Below are 18,100 nucleotides of genomic sequence, written 5' to 3' on the forward strand. Positions count from 1 at the left end.
TTGTCTCCTAGAATGATTGAAGATAGTGGGAAAAGAGGAAATACCATGGCAGAAAGAAGACAGCTGTTTGCAGAGATGAGTAAGTATAGAACTTTTAAGGAACACCTTATCGTTTCCATTGAATACTCATGGAAAAACTGGAAATAACCACTTAACCCTTATGACATTTGTGCTTTTCCTTAAAATCCTAAATCCCTTGTATAAAATGTACATTTGGGCAATTTTGCTTCCTATTAGGTAAGAGTGAAATTAGCGAATCATCATAATTTGTTACTAGACTGTATATTTTCTATGAAAGAAAAAGTTTTGCAGAGCCAAATGGACACTTGATAAACACTATTTAGTGTTGGCACAAATATGGTCCACTAAATTTTAAAATCTGTGTTCATGTCCCCACAATATCGCTGTGTCTGGCATATTATAGGCACTAGATAAAAGTTTGTGAAATGAATTATTGAATGTTTTAACTGCAAAATGACATCATATGTTCCTATGGGAAAGAAGAATCAGGCATGATCACCAGAGCAAACTGTATACTGTCATTTGGACTTTATGGAAAGGGGAAGAATCTGTCCCACAAACCAGTTCCTAAAAAGTGAAAAGGAAAATAAAAAGAGTTTGGAGGTGGGGCAGCTGTATGACTCAGTCAGTTAAGCATCAGATTCTTGGTTTCAGCTCAGGTCATGATCTTAGGGTCCTAGGACTGAGCCCAGAGTCAGGTTCCACACTAGATGGGGAGACAGCTTGAAACTCCCTCTCCTTCTCCCTCTGCCCCTCCCCGCTACTCACACACATGCTCTCTCTGTAAAATAAATAAATAAATCTTAAAAAAGAGCTTAGAGGTAACCTGCTACATGAGGGAAACCAAACCAAAACTATACTTAGCTCAGTGGAGAATCCATTAAATAAAAGTTATTGATTTATGTAAACGCCTGGTTGCCATGTAAGTAATTGGCTGGTAGTGTCTCCATTACAGACCATAGTTTCTTTCTTTCTTTTTTTTTTTTTAAAGAGAGAAATAGAGCATGCACCAGCAGGGGTGGTGGGGCAGAGGGAGAGGGAGAGAGAAATTTAAGCAGGCTCCACGCTCAGTGCAGAGCCCAACTTGGGGCTCAGTCTCACAACCCTGAGATCATGAACTGAGCTGAAATCAAGACTGTGACACTTAACCAACTGAGCCACCCAGGTGCCCCACAAACCATTGTTTCTTATTCATAAAGAAGAAGAACTTGTGGTGGGGGGCATACATCTCAAATTCAATGTTATAAAGAAAAAAATACACTTCTCTTATTGTCTTTTTATCTCTCCTTCCTTGCATAAGGAATAAGGATGAGCAGAAGTGAGTTGTAAGCCTTTCTCTCTGACAAGGCAGTAGACAAAATTAGGTTTCTGCTGAAGACTGGAGCTGATTTGGCAAGAATGAGGGTTGGGAGCAGATAAAGGAAAGCCCCAGATAATAAGATTCATATTTTTCTTTATCATTTCCCAATAATCTGGAGGCACCAAGACAGCGTTAGAACTAACAAAAAGGAAAGAAAATTGAAATTGATGTGAGGAATCTCAATCATGCTCCTTGCTTTTTCCACTTTCAGAGACCTGTCTATAGTGCCTGAGAGAGTTGCAGCCATGACCTTCCAATTTCCTCAGCCATGTTTGGTCCTATATCTTCACTTCTGGCATGGCTAGCCACCTGGAATTTGTGCCCTTTGTTGATACAAATGTAACCAAGGAAGGAACCTAATTACCTCTTCCTATCTCCACAAAATGCAGGCCAGCACAGGTGTCCTCCCATACCATAGATTCTTAGACTGAAAGTCAGGAGCCCCATTCATCATGGGCCAGTGCTTTGTCAGAAAAAGAAAAATATATTAATATTTAACATAACAAAGCAGTAAAGTCTGGGGGGAAAATCTTTGAATTTATCATTGTTACATTAAAGATGTATCAGCCAACACACTGCAAGAATTATAAAAGTGTGCTTATTTCATGATTTTTTAAATACTTATCCAAATTTAAGTACACTGTCCCAGTTCCTTCTAAACCTGGTGCAGTCCTTGGCACAGACAAATACGGATGTCACAAATGTCAAAGGATGATTGACGTAAGTTTTTATAGCCACAGAAACAGAAAAGCTCTAAATTTTTCAAATGAGAGAGACATAGGAAAATTGTGCATTCATTTCCCAAGTGGTAACTTTATCTTCTCATAGAAACTTCTCCGGAATGTCATGCACTTTATTGAATCATTTTATGAGTTCTTCTGATTAGTGATCAGAAGAGTTAAGCCACACAAATGTGTGTCTTTCTTCCTAGGGTATGCTAAATAATAGACTCAGATGTTGACCAAAAACGGGAAAACACATCTTACCTTAACAATGCTTTCATGAGCATCCTATTTAGATTGACACTAAGTAGGATATGTCCACAGGAAGTGGGATTCTGCCAGATAAGACAACTGGCTGATTTCAAAGGAAGAATTGATGTTGATAGGTAGGCTGTCATACAAAAGAGAGAGGGGATCTCCTTGAGAATGTGTTAAATAGTTGAAAAATATATGGGTTACCCCAGCAGCTCTATCAGCAAGACACACACACACACACACACACACACACACACACACACACACACACACACACACACAAAGACAAGGAAACTGTTATCAGGGAAGACTGACATCAGGCCTTGGAAAGTAAGATCCCCCAGGAATCTGTGAGGGAGATAAAAAGGAAAGAAGAAATTGTAAATCCGGTCAGCTAAGTATTTTCTAGAAATAATTTTTTTAAACAGCAAAAGAAAGTGCCAAGGAGAGTCTTTGTTTTGGAAATTACAAATGCCAAAGAAAAATTGCACATGAAGGAGTTAAGGCAGGGAAGACTTTATTCAAGATTATTGCAATGCAGTCAGGACCTACTGCAGGAGAAAAGAGATTGAACTCAACTCCCTAGAAGAGTTTTTATTTATTTTTTTTAGGATTTTATTTATTTGACAGAGAGAGACATAGCGAGAGAGGAAACACAAACAGGGGGAGTGAGAGAGGGAGAAGCAGGCTTCCCGCAGAACAGGGAGCCCGATGCGGGGCTCTATCCCAGGACCTGAGCCAAAGGCAGACGCTTAACTACTGAGCCACCCAGGCACCCCCCTGGAAGAGTTTTTCAGTACTGGGGTGAGCTATTGCAAAAGTCCTGAAGATTAGTAGTGGGGAAGGTGGTCAATTGTGTTTGCTAATTGTCCCAATTAGAAAGTTAGGCTTCTACCCTCCAAAAGACAATCAGAGATCTCCTTCAATGATTGCATTTCAAAGGTTTGGCTCCGTGTCCTTAAGAAAGATATTCCTGGGCTGTAAAACTGGCAAGAGGCTGGGAGATTACTTCGCAATGGGGCAAAGAATTTACAATGAAAAGTTTTCTAAAGTAAATGCTCTAAGGAAAGGAGGTCAGAGGCCTTGGGTCAGGAAAAAGCCTGTCTGAAGTTTAGTCAGGCTGAGGGGAATGTTAAGGCATCTTGGCCTTACAAAGGCCAAAGAACAAAGGGCACAAACAACAGAAAATAATAATTGACAAGAAGAGCAATTGATAAGAAATTTAGGCAAACTCAGGTGATTACAGCACATCTGATTTAAACATCTACTCTGAGCTCATAACCACAAGCAGGGGAAGCAAGAAGAAATGGTAAAGAAATGAAATTAAGGATAGCATGGACTCACAAATAAGAAAAAAAAAACTAGCCTTATGTTAAAAACAAAACAAAACACTAGCCCTATGGCCACCAAAGAAATTGATTTGTTAAAGAAATTCTAGACAAGTTGCCCTTAACCAAAAATTCCCTTCAGTATAATTCCCTCATTATCAGTTTATTTAGTACCTTAGATTAAAACTAAAAAGACTAGTTAAAGGTAAATGTCATCCTCACCTTGACTTTTCAGCCATCAAATAAGTTTATCAGCTCAAATAAGTTTATCAGATTGGCTTTAGCAGAATAAATTTTTTGTTCTAGGAATTAAATCACTTCTGTTTTTCTGCTCTCAGAGGACATCACTCTGCCTTATATGACACTTATTTATGAACGTGTCACTCACTATTGTGAACGTCTCCTAAGGACAAACCATAGACCTTTACCTTCAAATCCATTCACCTTAGATGCTGAATAAATGTTGGTTTACAGGCCTACAGGGCACAGGATAGGTATGTTTTAATCAGAGGAGAGTGATTGGAAAACATTCTTTCAGAACTTGGAAGACTACCTACCGAGATAAAAAAAAAAAAAAGGTCCTGAGGAGAAATCAGAGGGATACCACTGCCTTTGAGCAGAGGAGGGATGGAAAATCAAAGAGAGGCAAATGTTGGTACTCAACAAACCCTTGAATTGTTCAAAGGCAGATAGTTCTTCAGAAAGTTGATTACAGTTAGCATATGGATAGTTGGAATGAAACCTAGAGTATGATTTTGCAATGCACACTATGACTTTTAGGAAAACTGATTTCAAAAACTAAGAAAAATGCCATGAATGAGACTGATACCATGAGCCCACCACACACCCTATAGGCCATGGTGGATACAGTGACTATTTTCACTCGCTTCATTTCTCTTGCTCTTCAGCTTCTTTAAGGTATTAATACCATGGGTCACTATCCTGGAAATACTCTCTTATGTCACCACTCTAGTCTGCTCTTCTGCTTTTTTTGACCGTTCTACTTCTCTTTTTCTGTCTCTTACCTTCCAGATACCCTTAAGCCAGATTTTACCAAGGTTTTGTTCTTGATCAATTCCATTTATAACTTTACTTTCTCTCAAGGCTTCACCATTATTGTTATGGCTCACAAGTTTCAAGGAGTCCTTCAAAGCCACCTCCCATATTCTCATAAATCAGCTTATCCAGAATAGTCAGTATATAAACTCTGTGTCCCTTCTAGCCTTGCTCCCTGTCAAGGTTTCTACTAATGAAGCAGCTTGAGGTGGGCTCACCATTAATTCCACTAAGTGCCCCTAACTATATGCAGAGTCTCCTCTTGGAAAAACATTCCCAGTCTTGGCCCAGTAAAGACAAATTGGTGCATTTTATATGTTTGTTAATAATTCTGGGAATGTATTCCATAGTCAGGAATTCTATATCTGTATATCCAACTGCCACTGATATCTCTATTTGGACATCCCACAAGCACCTCAATCTCTGTAAGCCCAAAACTGAGCTCCTCATTCACCCCCCTACAAACCTATTCCTCCATGTTTTTACCTTAGCCCAGTGAAGGCCTCGCCATCCCACTGAGTGTCCTAAGGTAGAAATGTGAGCATTATCCTTGGCCCCCAAACTCCTCTCTCTCTCCCTCTCTCTCTCTTTCACACACACACACACACACACACATCCAGTCAATCAGCAAGCATGGAAGAGTTCAGACACAAAGTTCATAGGCTTCATCTTTATTCTATAAATATTTGTTGAGTGAATTTGAAAAATGAATGAGATATTTAATTATCTGAATGACTATACCAAAGGCTTTATAATGAGCTGTCAAAACATGAAAGGCAAACTGTACATGAATTGTGTGAAACTATTCAGAATGTAATAAAATGAAAGCCAAAAATTAGGTAAGGTTGGTTGTTGGGTAAATAGTAGATGGATAAAAGGAGAAAAAGGAAAGAAAGAAAGAAGAAAGAAAGAAGAAGAAAGAAGAAAGAAAGAAAGAAGAAAGAAAAGAAAGAAAAGAAAGAAAGAAAGAAAGAAAGAAGAAGAAAGAAAGAGAAGGAAGGAAGAGGAGGAAAGAAGGAAGGAGAAGAGAGAGAGAAAAGAAGAAAGAGAGAGAGAAAGAAAGAAAGAAAAAGAAAAAGAAAGACAGAAAGAAAAGAAAAGAAAGAAAGGAGGGAGGGAGGGAGAGAGAAAGAAAGAAAGAAAGAGAAAGAGAGAGAGAGAAAAAGAAGGAAGGAAGGAAAGAAGGAAGGGAGAGAAAGAGAAAGAAAGAGAGAGAGAGAAAGAAAGAAAAAGAAAGAAAGAGAGAAAGAAAGAAAGAGAGAGAGAAAGAGAAAGAAAGAAAGAGGAAGGAAGGAAGGAAGGAAGGAGAGAGAGAAAGAGAAAGAAAGAAGAAAGAAAGAAAGAAAAGAAAAAGAAAGAAGAAAGAAAGAAAAAGAAAAAGAAAAGAAAGAAAGAAAGAAGAAAGAAAGAAAGAAAGAAAGAGAAAGAGAGAAGAAAGAAGAGAAAGAAGGAGCGAGAAAGAAAGAGAAAGAGAGAAAGAAAAAGAAAGAAAGAAAGAAAGAGAAAGAAAAATGTAAGAGGGAGGGAGGGAGAGAGTGAGGAAAGGAAGGACAGAGAGGAAGAGAGGAGAAAAATCTTGGAAGGAAGAACAAAAGAAAGGAAAAACAGGATTTGTAGAATATAGCAGTGTGATCAATCAGAATTTCTTTTTTTTTTTTAAGAGAGGAAGAGATGGGGGGCGGGGGGGGATTGTGGGGCCCGACACAGGGCTTGATCTCACAACCCTGAGATCATGACCTGAGCCAAAATTAAGAGTGGTACACTTAACTGACTGAGCCACCCAGGCAGCCCTCTAATCAATCAGAATTTCTTAACTGCATCTTTGCTTTCACCTTTATCACTTTCTTCCAAGTATGATATGGGTATGAGAGATTTGAGAAGATGGCACAAGAGCATCAAGTTGCCTTAAGTGAATTAGCTTTACATTTTTATTCTGAAAAGTTTCAAATATATACAGAAGTCTAGAAAATAATATTCATCTCCACCCTTAATTATTTACCCCCAGCCCCCTCTATATTATTATGAAGAAAATCTAATACATTAGATTTTAAATGAGTTGTATCTATATGTTTTAAAGAATTATATCCCAGTGATATAATACTAAAAGGAAAAATACCATCCGTTTTTTTTCCAGAAATAATTAAGAGGACATTGCAAAAAAGAAAAAATAGGGAAATACTATACTCATTTATTTTTGCTATACCCATTTTTTATTAAAAAGGGAGAATATAGATTCTTGAGCATCTACGGCATGAACTTTTAAGTTTTATGATAAGATGGATTTTTTTTCAGATCATATAATAAATATAGTGCTAATCCTAGATATTTCAACATGCTAAGAAAAAGGATTGCTCTACTGACTTCTTTATTCATTTATTAAAATTCTTTTTTATAAAGGAATTAAGTCAGCTAATTTCCCTTTTTAATAAGGGAAATTAGCTGACTTAATTGTGTTCTAGACACAATCTAGAGACCAGGAAAATACTATGGCATAAAAATGAACCTTAATTTCAGCAAGATACTGGCAAAGTCTCTTACTTTAGTAAGACTTTAGTGTGCTTGTATTGGAGAAATGTGAGCTGAATCACTACAATTAGGTGGATTTATAGTTGGTGGTGTGACCATATCTGCAGGAATAAGTATTGGGTCAACCTGGAGGACAGCTTCTAGTAGTATACTAGAAGAGTCTATTTGTGGCCCTGTTCATGTCCTTGGTTTTAACCAACGACTTGGAAACAGAAGACATGTGACTACTCCCATGGCAGGCTACAAATTTGTAGACTTTTGAGAAGAAAGACCACACATGTAAAACTGAATTAAGTTTATGGTTTACTGGGGCAGAGACAAATAAATTTATTTTTAAAAAGTTGGTTAAACAGAGCAAGAGCCAGTGCAGCATGTCTCAGTTCAGCTTTTTTGGGTCCCAGAACCATATGGATCCTGTGGTTGCCACTTAACATTGTTTTGTGCAAGGTGGTGTGAAAAGCTAATGTCTGAAAAGCTAAGTTTCATTGCTCACCACATCCTGTCTGATATTCAGGGCTTACATCCTCAGCCAGGAAGAATTTATACAAATAGAAAACATCAAGAAACCCTCAGACCCCTTCCTGACTCGAACAAAACAGAGGGTCAGTTAAGTCCACATGGTGATAGGACAGGGAACGTGGTCAGTCTCCTGTCCCTAAGTATCATCTCTGTGCCCCTCTTGACTACGTGCAGGAGAGACACACCTTTGCCAAATTGCCCCTAGGACCTCTGTGAGAAGGAGGTGCCAAGGAGCCACAGTTTCTGTCCTCGGAGGATATGGTCTTGCTGGAACTAAGACATTTAATTGTGTGCGACATGCAGCCCTTTGATACCTGGGGCTTATCATTATTCTTCCAGAACTTACACAAATAATCTATTCCCTAATGTCTTCTTTAAAGAACTTATTTACAGATATTGAGACTCTCTTGAATGTTGAGCCAAGCTCAGCATCAATAAAAATACATCTTCATCCAGAGGAAAAGGCAGATTTAGTGTTCAGGGATTTCTGATAGTCTCTCTGTCTCTAGAGAGTTCATGTTCCACAGAAGCCTCTCAGATTTACAGAGGACACGAAACTGGGAAGTCCCTTTGAAATGCCAGTGGCAAAATCAAAATTTTTAGAATGGTTACAAGCACGAGCTAAAAATTAAAAGAAACTAACCAGATAAATACAACATCCTACCTTTAGCCTCCAAATAAGCATTTAAATCAGAAAAATCTGATCAGATGTAGGTCCATATGATTTTTTAAAACCCGCTTTTTAATGAAAAGAGCCAGAAGAATGAGCCGTTCATTTTTTTTAATTGCATTAGTAAGTGTCCTTATCAAAGTTGGTAATGATTCCTTTCTATATATTCTATATAGGCGAGGCAATAACTGTGGCATTTGGGTTAATTTTGTATATCTCATTTCGAGGAGATATGAGCCAGGCAAAGAGCAGGAAGACTAGAATGGATAAAGGTCTCAAAGTCATGTCTGATGATAATGAGAATCATAATAGCAACATGCATGTATTGAAGCCCTATTGTGTGCCTCCCTCTGTGGTAGACATTGTGCTTGAAATGGCTGTAGAATTGAACCTCTCCAATCTAAAAGGTCAAGAAGTTATGATCCCAGCTAAACTCTAAACTCCATGATGACAGGGGCATTTGTACACAATCTTCAGATGGTAATGAAGATGCTGGTCATGATCATGATAGCTGCTTCCCAATGTGTGAGAAATAAATTATCAAGTGGCAGGGAGAAAAGCATATGTATATCCAGAAAGGATCAAATGGATTGAACTTATCAGGATGCAAATTAAAGCTCAAATATAAAAAAGAAATTCCCATCACTTATTGTTGCTCAGAAATGGTACAAGAAATCTTTTAAGGAGTCCCACCTGCTATTAAGTGCTCACTAGGTACAAGCTTCAGACATTATGAGCTGGTAAAACTGATGTCGTTACCCCCATATACATGAAGAAATCAGATACCGAGTAAAAACTTGTCAAAGTTCACACAACTAAGAAATGAAAGATTAAGGCTTACTGACTTTAAAGTTCATTTAGTTTTACTAAGCTATAATCATCCCTATCTTTGAAAATAATCTTATATGGCCCTTGTGCCCATGTCCATCTCTTGAGAGCATGTTTAAGAGAATTGCCGCCCTGGGTGAGGGTAGGCCCTACCTATCTCTTTTGATCCTTCAAGCACTGTGTCAATGAGCCTGTTTGGCAAGTAATACACTCTCGTAAAAATAAATATTTAATGATCTGCTTCATAAAGCTATAAAGTAATGGGAATATTGATATCATTTTTAAATGAATCTAAAGAGACCAGTTTGATTCAAGGGGGTGCTAAATGCTCTCAATGCAAGACACTTGCTAATTCATCCCGAGTTTCATTAAGAAAGCACTTAATTGACCTCCTAATATAATTATTTCTAGGCCACTTCATTTACTTGCTACCCTAACTATTCTATTTTGAAACACTTATGTAGCACTTTTACTGGTAAAGTTCAACACATGTCAAAATATAGCTCCGTGCCTTTATATCTGTTACGAACCATAAACGTGGGCTTAAAGAAAGCCAAATATTTGGAAGCAGAGAAGAGCAGACATTTGTTGAAAGTCTGCTATGTTCTAGACACAATCTAGAGACCAGCTCATTCAGAAAAGGGTAGGAGGGTCACCAGGAACTCCAGTGTGGATGTGGCAAGCAGCCCATCTGCAGGGCATTGTGAGGACACCAGCCCGAGCCTGGCAGAGGTTCCAGATAGAGAGTCGTAGGAAATATTACTGGGTTGGTGGCATGGAAAGAACACACAGAGGGGCTTGGATTCTCAGCAGAACATTCAGACCTGGTGAGCAGCAGAAGCCATGCTGGATTCTTGAGTAGAAGTGTAGAATGAGGAAAGTAGTTCAAGAATATGCGGACCGTGCTCTCTCTTTAGAGAGGAACGGGAAGCCTCAGTATAAGAAAGAGTAGTGGTTGTTTTTAGAAAGGAGTCTCCTCTGAGGTTGACAGGAAGGTTTGCAGGATACACACTAGTAATACTAATGAATACACAGCCCAAACTATGTGCCAGGCAGTGTTCTCTGTGCTTAGGTGTAGTCACGCATTTGTCTTCTAATTCCGTGAAATAAGTAGTAGGAGTATCATCATCCCCAACTTCCAGAGGAGAAAACTGAGGTTTCTAAAAGCAGTTGACCTGGGCACCTGGGTGGCTCACTCAGTTAAGCATCTGCCTTTGGCTTAGGGCATGATCTTGGAGTCCTGGGATCAAGCATCCAACCCCCCACACACACACCCCCCCCCCCCCACAGACTGTGCTCAGCGGGGAGTCTGCTTCTTCCTCTCCCTCTGCCCCTCCCCCCTACTTGTGCTCTCTCTCCCTCTCCTCCCTCTCTCTCTCTCCCTCAGATAAATACATAAATAAATAAATAATCCTATAAATAAAAAATAAAAATAAATAAAAGCAGCTGACCTAAGGTCACACAGGAGAGATACCCCATATTCAGCGAGTGCTCACCTCGCAGCCATATTCTGAGGACCAATCACAGTGCATTTAAAATGGTTATTTGATGATACTGCTATCATCTTGCTATTTAAAGTCACAACTTGAGCAGATTGTTCTCGGAAGTGGAATACACCACAGGACTGAGGTCGTGTTCCTCGGCCCATGAACATGGTCGACAACCAACGTGCTGGCTACGTGTGCTCTCTTCCCCTAGAACCTGAGGTATATGAGGCAGACCTTTTCAAGTCTGAAAGTTATATTTGTATTCTAATAAAAATAAAAATCAAGTTAAGTGAATGGGTTATAATATCTATCGTCGTTTTCCTTATAAATATTACAAATCCCTTTCCACACACATGGCATACCATATGTGTACTTTTCTCCCCCTACCAGGGGCTCAAGATCTGGATCGTATCCGACTCTCCACGTACAGAACAGCATGCAAGCTTAGGTTTGTTCAGAAGAAATGCAACTGTAAGTATGGCAGTTGTTTGGACTAATTACCCTCCTGAATCCTATAGTTTACGTTTGTTACTTTGTTTATTAAAACTGGTTGTCTTGTAAGTGTTGATAAAAATATGTTTACACAGCAGTAAAGAGTATCACGATGCACAAATGGCAGAGAGACTATCCATAAGTAATTCTGAAGGCTTAATTGCTCTTAACTGCTAAAGTATTGAAATGGATAAGCCTCTGGATATATATGGAAATCCTGTCCTTGGGATGGTTTTTGTTTTGTTTTTTTTTTAAGATTTTATTTATTTATTTGACACAGAGAGACGCATTCGAGAGAGGGAACACAAGCAGGGGGAGTAGGAGAGGGAGAAGCAGGCTTCCCGCTTGAGCAGGCAGCCCGATGCGGGGCTCGATCCCAGGACTCTGGGATCATGACCTAAGCCGAAGGCAGACGCTTAACGACTGAGCCTCCCAGGCACCCCCTTTTTTCTTCCCCCTTGGGATGGTTTAAATCTGGATGGATATTTTTCTTCTTTTCTCTAGCCTTGGTATTGTCCATGCAGTGCCATCAGAATGGTTTCTACAAACATTATAAAACATCAAATATTAAGTCCTCTTTATATCTGTGTTTCCCTCACAAGTGTAGAAAAATGTTTACAAGCTCCTGGAAGGCACAGAAGTTTCTCTCTGAAGCTACAAAATTAGCCCTTTGTATCAGAGTATTAACTACATTTGCCTACATCAGACCACAGCATGAAAAGAGGCAATAATACTTGAAGAAACAAAGGAAATTGCTTCGACTTGTTCCCAAATTTTTTAAAATGTCAACAGCCACTGACCACTGACTAGGTCACTAATCACAGCGAGCCGTTTGCATCTTCTGCTGCATCACTGCCCCCATCGGATCCCCACATCCATTTTTCTGGAGAGCAAAATTGCCTCATAGCTCATGTAGATGAACTTACTCTTTTCTTTTTGAAAACTGACTGCTGTAAAAATTAATAACTGTTCTCATTTTCTAATTAGTATTGGATGGATTAGAAAAATGAAAGCCATAATGTTCTCTTGAGTACTTACACACGGTTTTTGCATAAATGGTATAGGACTTAGACACGGTGAATGTGGAAACTAGCCATTTCCACACCTCTACCCTCCCGGAGTTTCCAGCCAATGTTCCGTGGGGCCCTGGGCAGGCCAGCCCCAGTGCCAGGCTCCCCAGATCATGACTATGCAGGTGGGCAGGCAGTGTGTGGTTAGTCTTCCAGTTGCTCATCTATAGCTTATTCCTCAGCTTCAGTGGCTAGAAATGGAGCTGAAATTTGGGGCAGGAGGAGAAGGGGCTATACACAGGTTGGCCAGATACCAAAGACATGTTTAACTCCTTACAGGAAGCTGAACCCATCCAAAAAAAAGGGCGGGGGGGTAGAGGCAATGAGAAGAGCACTACAGATGTGGGAAGGAATCTGTGGATGTACTGCAGCCCTGAACATTGAGGAGTCTATAAAAGGTTTTTCGAGGGCTGGTATTAAAGGACAAAGAAGAGGCTCCCACGAAAAAAGGCTTTTCTCCCTCCCTCAACCCTACCACCCATATTCAAACAAAAGGAAAAGTCTCCAAATATTCAGCAATGAAAAAGTGATAGGATCCTCCTACTTTCTTTCCTCATCACCACAGGATGGAAGGGAGAGGAGAAAGAGCAGGAACGGGGGTTCTCACCCCATAGAGTTTTGCCAAGCAGAGCTTCCTTGGGTCCTTTCAGCAGAGATAGGGAATTGCAAAAATGAGTTACAAAATAGTAGGGATGAACTAAAAAGTAAATAAACAATAAAGAAAAGGAAGGATGGGAGGGAGGGAGAGAAGGAAGAAAAGAAGAGGCAGTGATTTGGCAGCCACCCCTGCAGCCAACATTACAAAGGCCCTAACTAGCTCCAGCAACCATGGGCTGTGTCGTATTCCTCCCGCTCACAGGTAATGGGCCTTTCTCATTCTTGGGCACCTCCTTTTCCTCTTCCTGTTTAGTGCTCCTCAGCCTTATCCGACATCCAGAATCATGTCATAGTCACACTGACCTCCTTGGAAAGCAGTGAGGAAAAGAGTGCGAGTCCATCCCTGGGGGAAACTAGAACTTCCGTACTTGTCTAGTTGTCCCTCAGTGCATCCATGCACTTCCCTTTTAATTTAGAAAGCTTATAACGAGCTCCTACTGCGTGTTCGACCCTGTGCTTAGGTGCCTGGGATAGAGCGATGTGAATAAGATGTGACCTCTGCCTTAAAGTTGCCCAAAGTCTAACTGGGTTAGACTGGATGGAATTTTAAACAGACCACTAACACAGTATGGAAGTGTAATGGTAGGAATGTGGGCATGGTGTTGTGGGAGCACAAGGAGGTTGTGCCCTATCTGGGCGCGAGGGCCAGTAAGAGGAGTTTCCTAGAGAAGAAGACATCTAGCCTGATTCTTACAGAATTGGTGGACATTACACAGAGAAGTGTTATGCCCAACAGACTTATTTTAGGATGAGGAAAATCTCTTCTCGGCCTTTTGGCTAAGATCAAGTATAGGATGAGGAAAATATTACATTCTCTACAAACTACAAAAGTAAGGCTTAAGGAAGAGAAACAAGCAGGTTTGGAACACTCTGCTAAAATTAAGTTGCTTTTTAAAATTGTTTCTACCTTGAGCAAAAGCATTAAATGTAGGCACGGTATGTGTTTGCTGAGTTTTCCTTCTTGACAACAAATCTAACAGTTGTGATGTGAAGGAGCTTGCAAAATGTTAACACGGATGTTTTATCTTAAAGGTAGAGCCTTCTTTTTCAAATAACCAGGGCACTGGTGTTTATGTGACATAATATTAGTCAACATTGAACGTCCACCCCTGTATTAGAGGAAGGTCATTTTTGTCTGCAATAAAACCTAATCCCCCATAAATTATGGTACCTTAGAATGGAGTTTTACTCTATAATAAAAGAAATATGAAAAAACAAATCCAGGCAGTGTATTTATAAGTATATTGCTTTATAGGAAATTCTTACATAGCGTTTACTTCATAGAAATTGATGGACCTTAATGGAGAACAGGTTATTTTTAGGTCCAGACCTTATTTACAGGTAAAATTGATGTTGGGTATTAACAAAACAAAGCTTAAAAACTACATGGTAGAGGGGGAGAAACATAAAAACTGACACTTGTCCATCACCTAGAAAAAAAATATTGTCTGGATATAGCATGGAGTATATAGACTTTCAAGAGATTTGTTTTTTTCTCTGAGTTCAGACAGCAGAAGTGTTAGTTAATTACCTATATTTCTGTCCCCACAGCCCTTGCCTACTCTATGTTTTCCTATATAGAGCCCTGATTCCTATCACCGACATTCATGTTCATTCCCTCTAAAGCAATTCCTGATGGATGCTGAGAATAACTGCTTCTCAGGGTTGAAAAAGACTCCATAGAAGAGGCCAGAAAACTGTGACTTATGCACTAAATGCAGCTCAGCACCTACTTTTGTATAGATTGTGAAATAGGAGTTTTTACAGATGAGTATTTGTAATGATTTTAAAATAGGGAACACTACTTATAATCCCAGTTAAGCCAAATGTTGTCCTTCCCCCCACAAATTCCAGGCTTCTCCTTGGTAAACAAGCATTGAAAAAAAATTGCCCTCCATTATTATATTTTTAATTTCATTAGAAAAATGTGTAAATTCGTTTTCTTTCTTATTATATATATGCCAGCATAATATTTCCATAATATCACTATGTAATCTGGTAGTGCCCCACTGTCCACACACAAAAAAGACATTTACCAACCTCTGTTATAAATGAAAAATTGTGAGAAACCGTCTTTTCTTTTTTTCAAGCAAAAGATTCTTTATTCCTTCGACTCTTCTCCATGGGATCTATTTTTCAAGTCAGCTTCTTCCCCTTACCATTCATTTTTGTACCCTAACATAACCTCCCTCCCCGTACCATGACTAGTACATCCCCTAATGGAACAAAAAGATGGATGCCCTAAAAATTAGGGGACACCAAGTTGGCAATTTTATTTTCTAGGAGGAATAGGACAGAATGTGGAGAATACACACAATATTTCTAATTCTGCTTGCTAATCAACAGCATTATCTTTAGCTTCCAGGTTTCCTGAGAACTTTCCACAAAAATAAATAACCTATATGCCATCTCTAAGGATGTGCGCAACGGCAACATCTCAGCCTTTGTTTTAAACAAATAACTATTTTCTGCCAGAACATTATTTCCTCGGTCAGCACTGACATGGTTAATGATCCAGATACCCTGTAATGTCAGCAGATCTTTTTTCAGAAATTACTTTGGAGTCAATGGAATGCAGCCTTAAGTTCATGAACAATAAAAGGGAACAAGAGAAATAAATCAGAACTCTCGAATCCCTCCTGTTTAATAAAGGGAACAAAAGTAAGGAGGCGCCTTCCTTTAGTTCTTCTGGTCACAGTCTGAATTTTCTGTCACTCATATCAACTAAAATTTAGTTAAAATTTTGCTTAAAAGGAAAAGAGGAGGAAAGGTATATATTTGTATCTGAGCTTTCAGAGTTTCTCAAATATCTTCCCTCTAATAAAAGAAATATAAGTATTCCTCATCTAGTTATAGAGTTAGAATTCATGCTTTTGCCTTAATGCTCTAAACTCCTTTCAGGGTTTCTAGAACCAAAAAAAAAAAGAAAAGAAAAGAAAAATGTAGACACCTGTTTACCTAAAGGCTTCTCTATCACTGTGAAATTAACCCATGTGAGTGCTAGATACGTGGTGGGTCCAGGAGGAATATTTTTTTATGAGTGAGTGAGTAGGCTCCACTAGATTCATTTTTCACCAGCCAAGTGATTAGTCTTATGCCTTCAGGAGTAGCCTTCAGATGTGTTTTTTTTTTAAGATTTTATTTATTTATCTTGAGAGAGAGCAAGCACAAGCAGGGAGGAGGGGTAGAGAGAGGGAGAAGCAGACTCCCCGCCAAGCAGGAAGCCCGACTCAGGGTTTGATCCCAGAACCCCAGGATCATGACCTGAGCAGAAGGCAGACGCTTAACCGACTGAGCCATCCAGGCACCCCGAGATATGCTTTTTTTGAAATAAATACTAATATCCCATTCAATTTTTTTCAAGTTGGTGTACCAGCATATTCCTCCTCTCTGCCATATTTTTAACTATGTGGATTTTGGGCTGCCTATATCCGTTTTCTATCATTACATAACAAATTGCCCCACACTTAGCTACTTAAAACAACACACATTTACTATCTTATAGTTTCTATAGGTCAGAAATCAAACACGGTGTGACTGGATTCTCAGCCTATGGTCTCCCAGGGTCTGTGGTTCTCATCTGGGGCTCAGGATTCTCTTCTGAGTGAAGTGGCTGTTGGCAGAATTCATTTCCTTATGGTTGAAGGGCTGAGGGCTCCATTCCTTGCTGACAGTCAGATGGGGACTACTCCCAGTTCCGACAAGCCACCTGCATTCCTTGCCACATGGACCCCTAGATGTTTGCTTCTCCTTCCACGCCAGGCAGAGTGGGAGAAAAAGTTTTCTCCTCCTCTGTGATCAGCCAGAGAAAACTCTCTGCTTTTAAAAGACTTATGTAGGGGTGCCTGGGTGGCTCAGTCAGTTAAGCGTCTGCCTTTGGCTAAAGTCATGATCGCAGAGTCCCAGGATCGAGTCACAGGATCAAGCCCTGCATCAGGCTCCCTGCTCAGCGGGGAACCTGCTTCTCCCTCTGCCTCTCACCCCACTCATGCTCTCGCTCTCTCGCTCTATCTCAAATAAATAAAGTCTTTAGGAAAAAAAAAATAAAGGACTTATGTGATTAGGTCAGGCTCCCCCAGAAAATTTCCCTATTGACCTTCCCTAAGGTCAACTCACTTGAGACCTTATTTACACTGGCAAAATCCCTTCAGAGCGGTACTTGAATTAGTGTTTGATTCAACAATGGAGAAGGTATGTCAACACTGAGGGCCAGGAATCTTGGGGGGTGTGGAGATGTGAAGAGGAAGAGGGCATCTTAGGACTCCGCCTACCACACTGCCCAGCATCATGGACTTTTCTCTTTTCCAGATAATGACATATAGAGCCTTGGGTGAAAAAAATAAAGTTTAAAAGGAAATACTCAGGTGACAGAAAAGAGATCCCCAAAAAAGAGATGTGTCTGAAGGAGAGAGATAGGACTCTTCCCTGTCAAGGAGTCAGAAGGAAGAGCAGGAATGTTCAGTTAGGGAAATAAGTGGCAGATGGCAAAGCCTTGGAGCATAATTATCTGTGCTCCAAGTGATTTTGATACATATTTTCACTCCTGAAGTTGAATCATTCTAGACACTTGTTTAGAATAAAGGGAAAGGCATTGCACTAGAATCTGACATTCTTAAAAACGCCCTGTGGGGAAGTTGGTAGGAGCAGCAGAACATAAACCCATTTGAGATGCCTTATAATATGGCAGTGGAAAACCTGCTCCTCTCTGGGCACTCTGGACCTATGGCAAAACTGTTTCCCCTTCATCAGAGCAAACTTCTGGTAGAACAAAGCTATGCTTTTAAGGGTCTGGGGCTTATGATATGGGTTTAATTAAAGCTGCTTCTCCCTTTCCTTGCTTCTATTTTTAAGATCTTAAAGATTCAGAGCTTTGTTTTCTTGTTAGTATTTTTATTTTTAGAGAATGCTAGGAGGTTCGTCTTCCCAATCTGCTGCCCCTGCACAACCTATGAACTAAACTAATGCCTGTAGTCTTGTTTCTGGGTGTCTGGAGGGAACAACCATCAGCTTCCTTCCCTTCCTCCTGCTTTGGCATTAGACTAGGAAGCTGGGACCACTGAGCACTTTTACGCTCACAGTTTAGAAGAGGACCTCATGTTTACATGCCCC

At 39.9% G+C, this 18,100-nt stretch overlaps 1 protein-coding gene across 35 annotated transcripts in view; it reads left to right on the forward strand.

The window, feature by feature from the left end:
* DTNA (dystrobrevin alpha) overlaps window positions 1-18,100 on the forward strand; it is a 340,156-nt gene that overhangs the window by 218,346 nt on the left and 103,710 nt on the right. For all 35 annotated transcript variants that reach the window (XR_003516895.1, XM_027575980.2, XM_027575982.2 and 32 more), the window contains 2 exons: window positions 12-79; window positions 11,163-11,243. Coding sequence is in view for 34 of the 35 variants with exons in the window: in XM_027575980.2 (XP_027431781.1) it covers window positions 13-79; window positions 11,163-11,243 (148 nt within the window). In the remaining variant the exon portion in view is untranslated. The remainder of the gene's footprint in view (window positions 1-11; window positions 80-11,162; window positions 11,244-18,100) is intronic.

The sequence above is a fragment of the Zalophus californianus genome, chromosome 14 (assembly GCF_009762305.2).
Source record: "Zalophus californianus isolate mZalCal1 chromosome 14, mZalCal1.pri.v2, whole genome shotgun sequence".
In the NCBI taxonomy this organism is placed as follows: Eukaryota; Metazoa; Chordata; class Mammalia; order Carnivora; family Otariidae; genus Zalophus; species Zalophus californianus.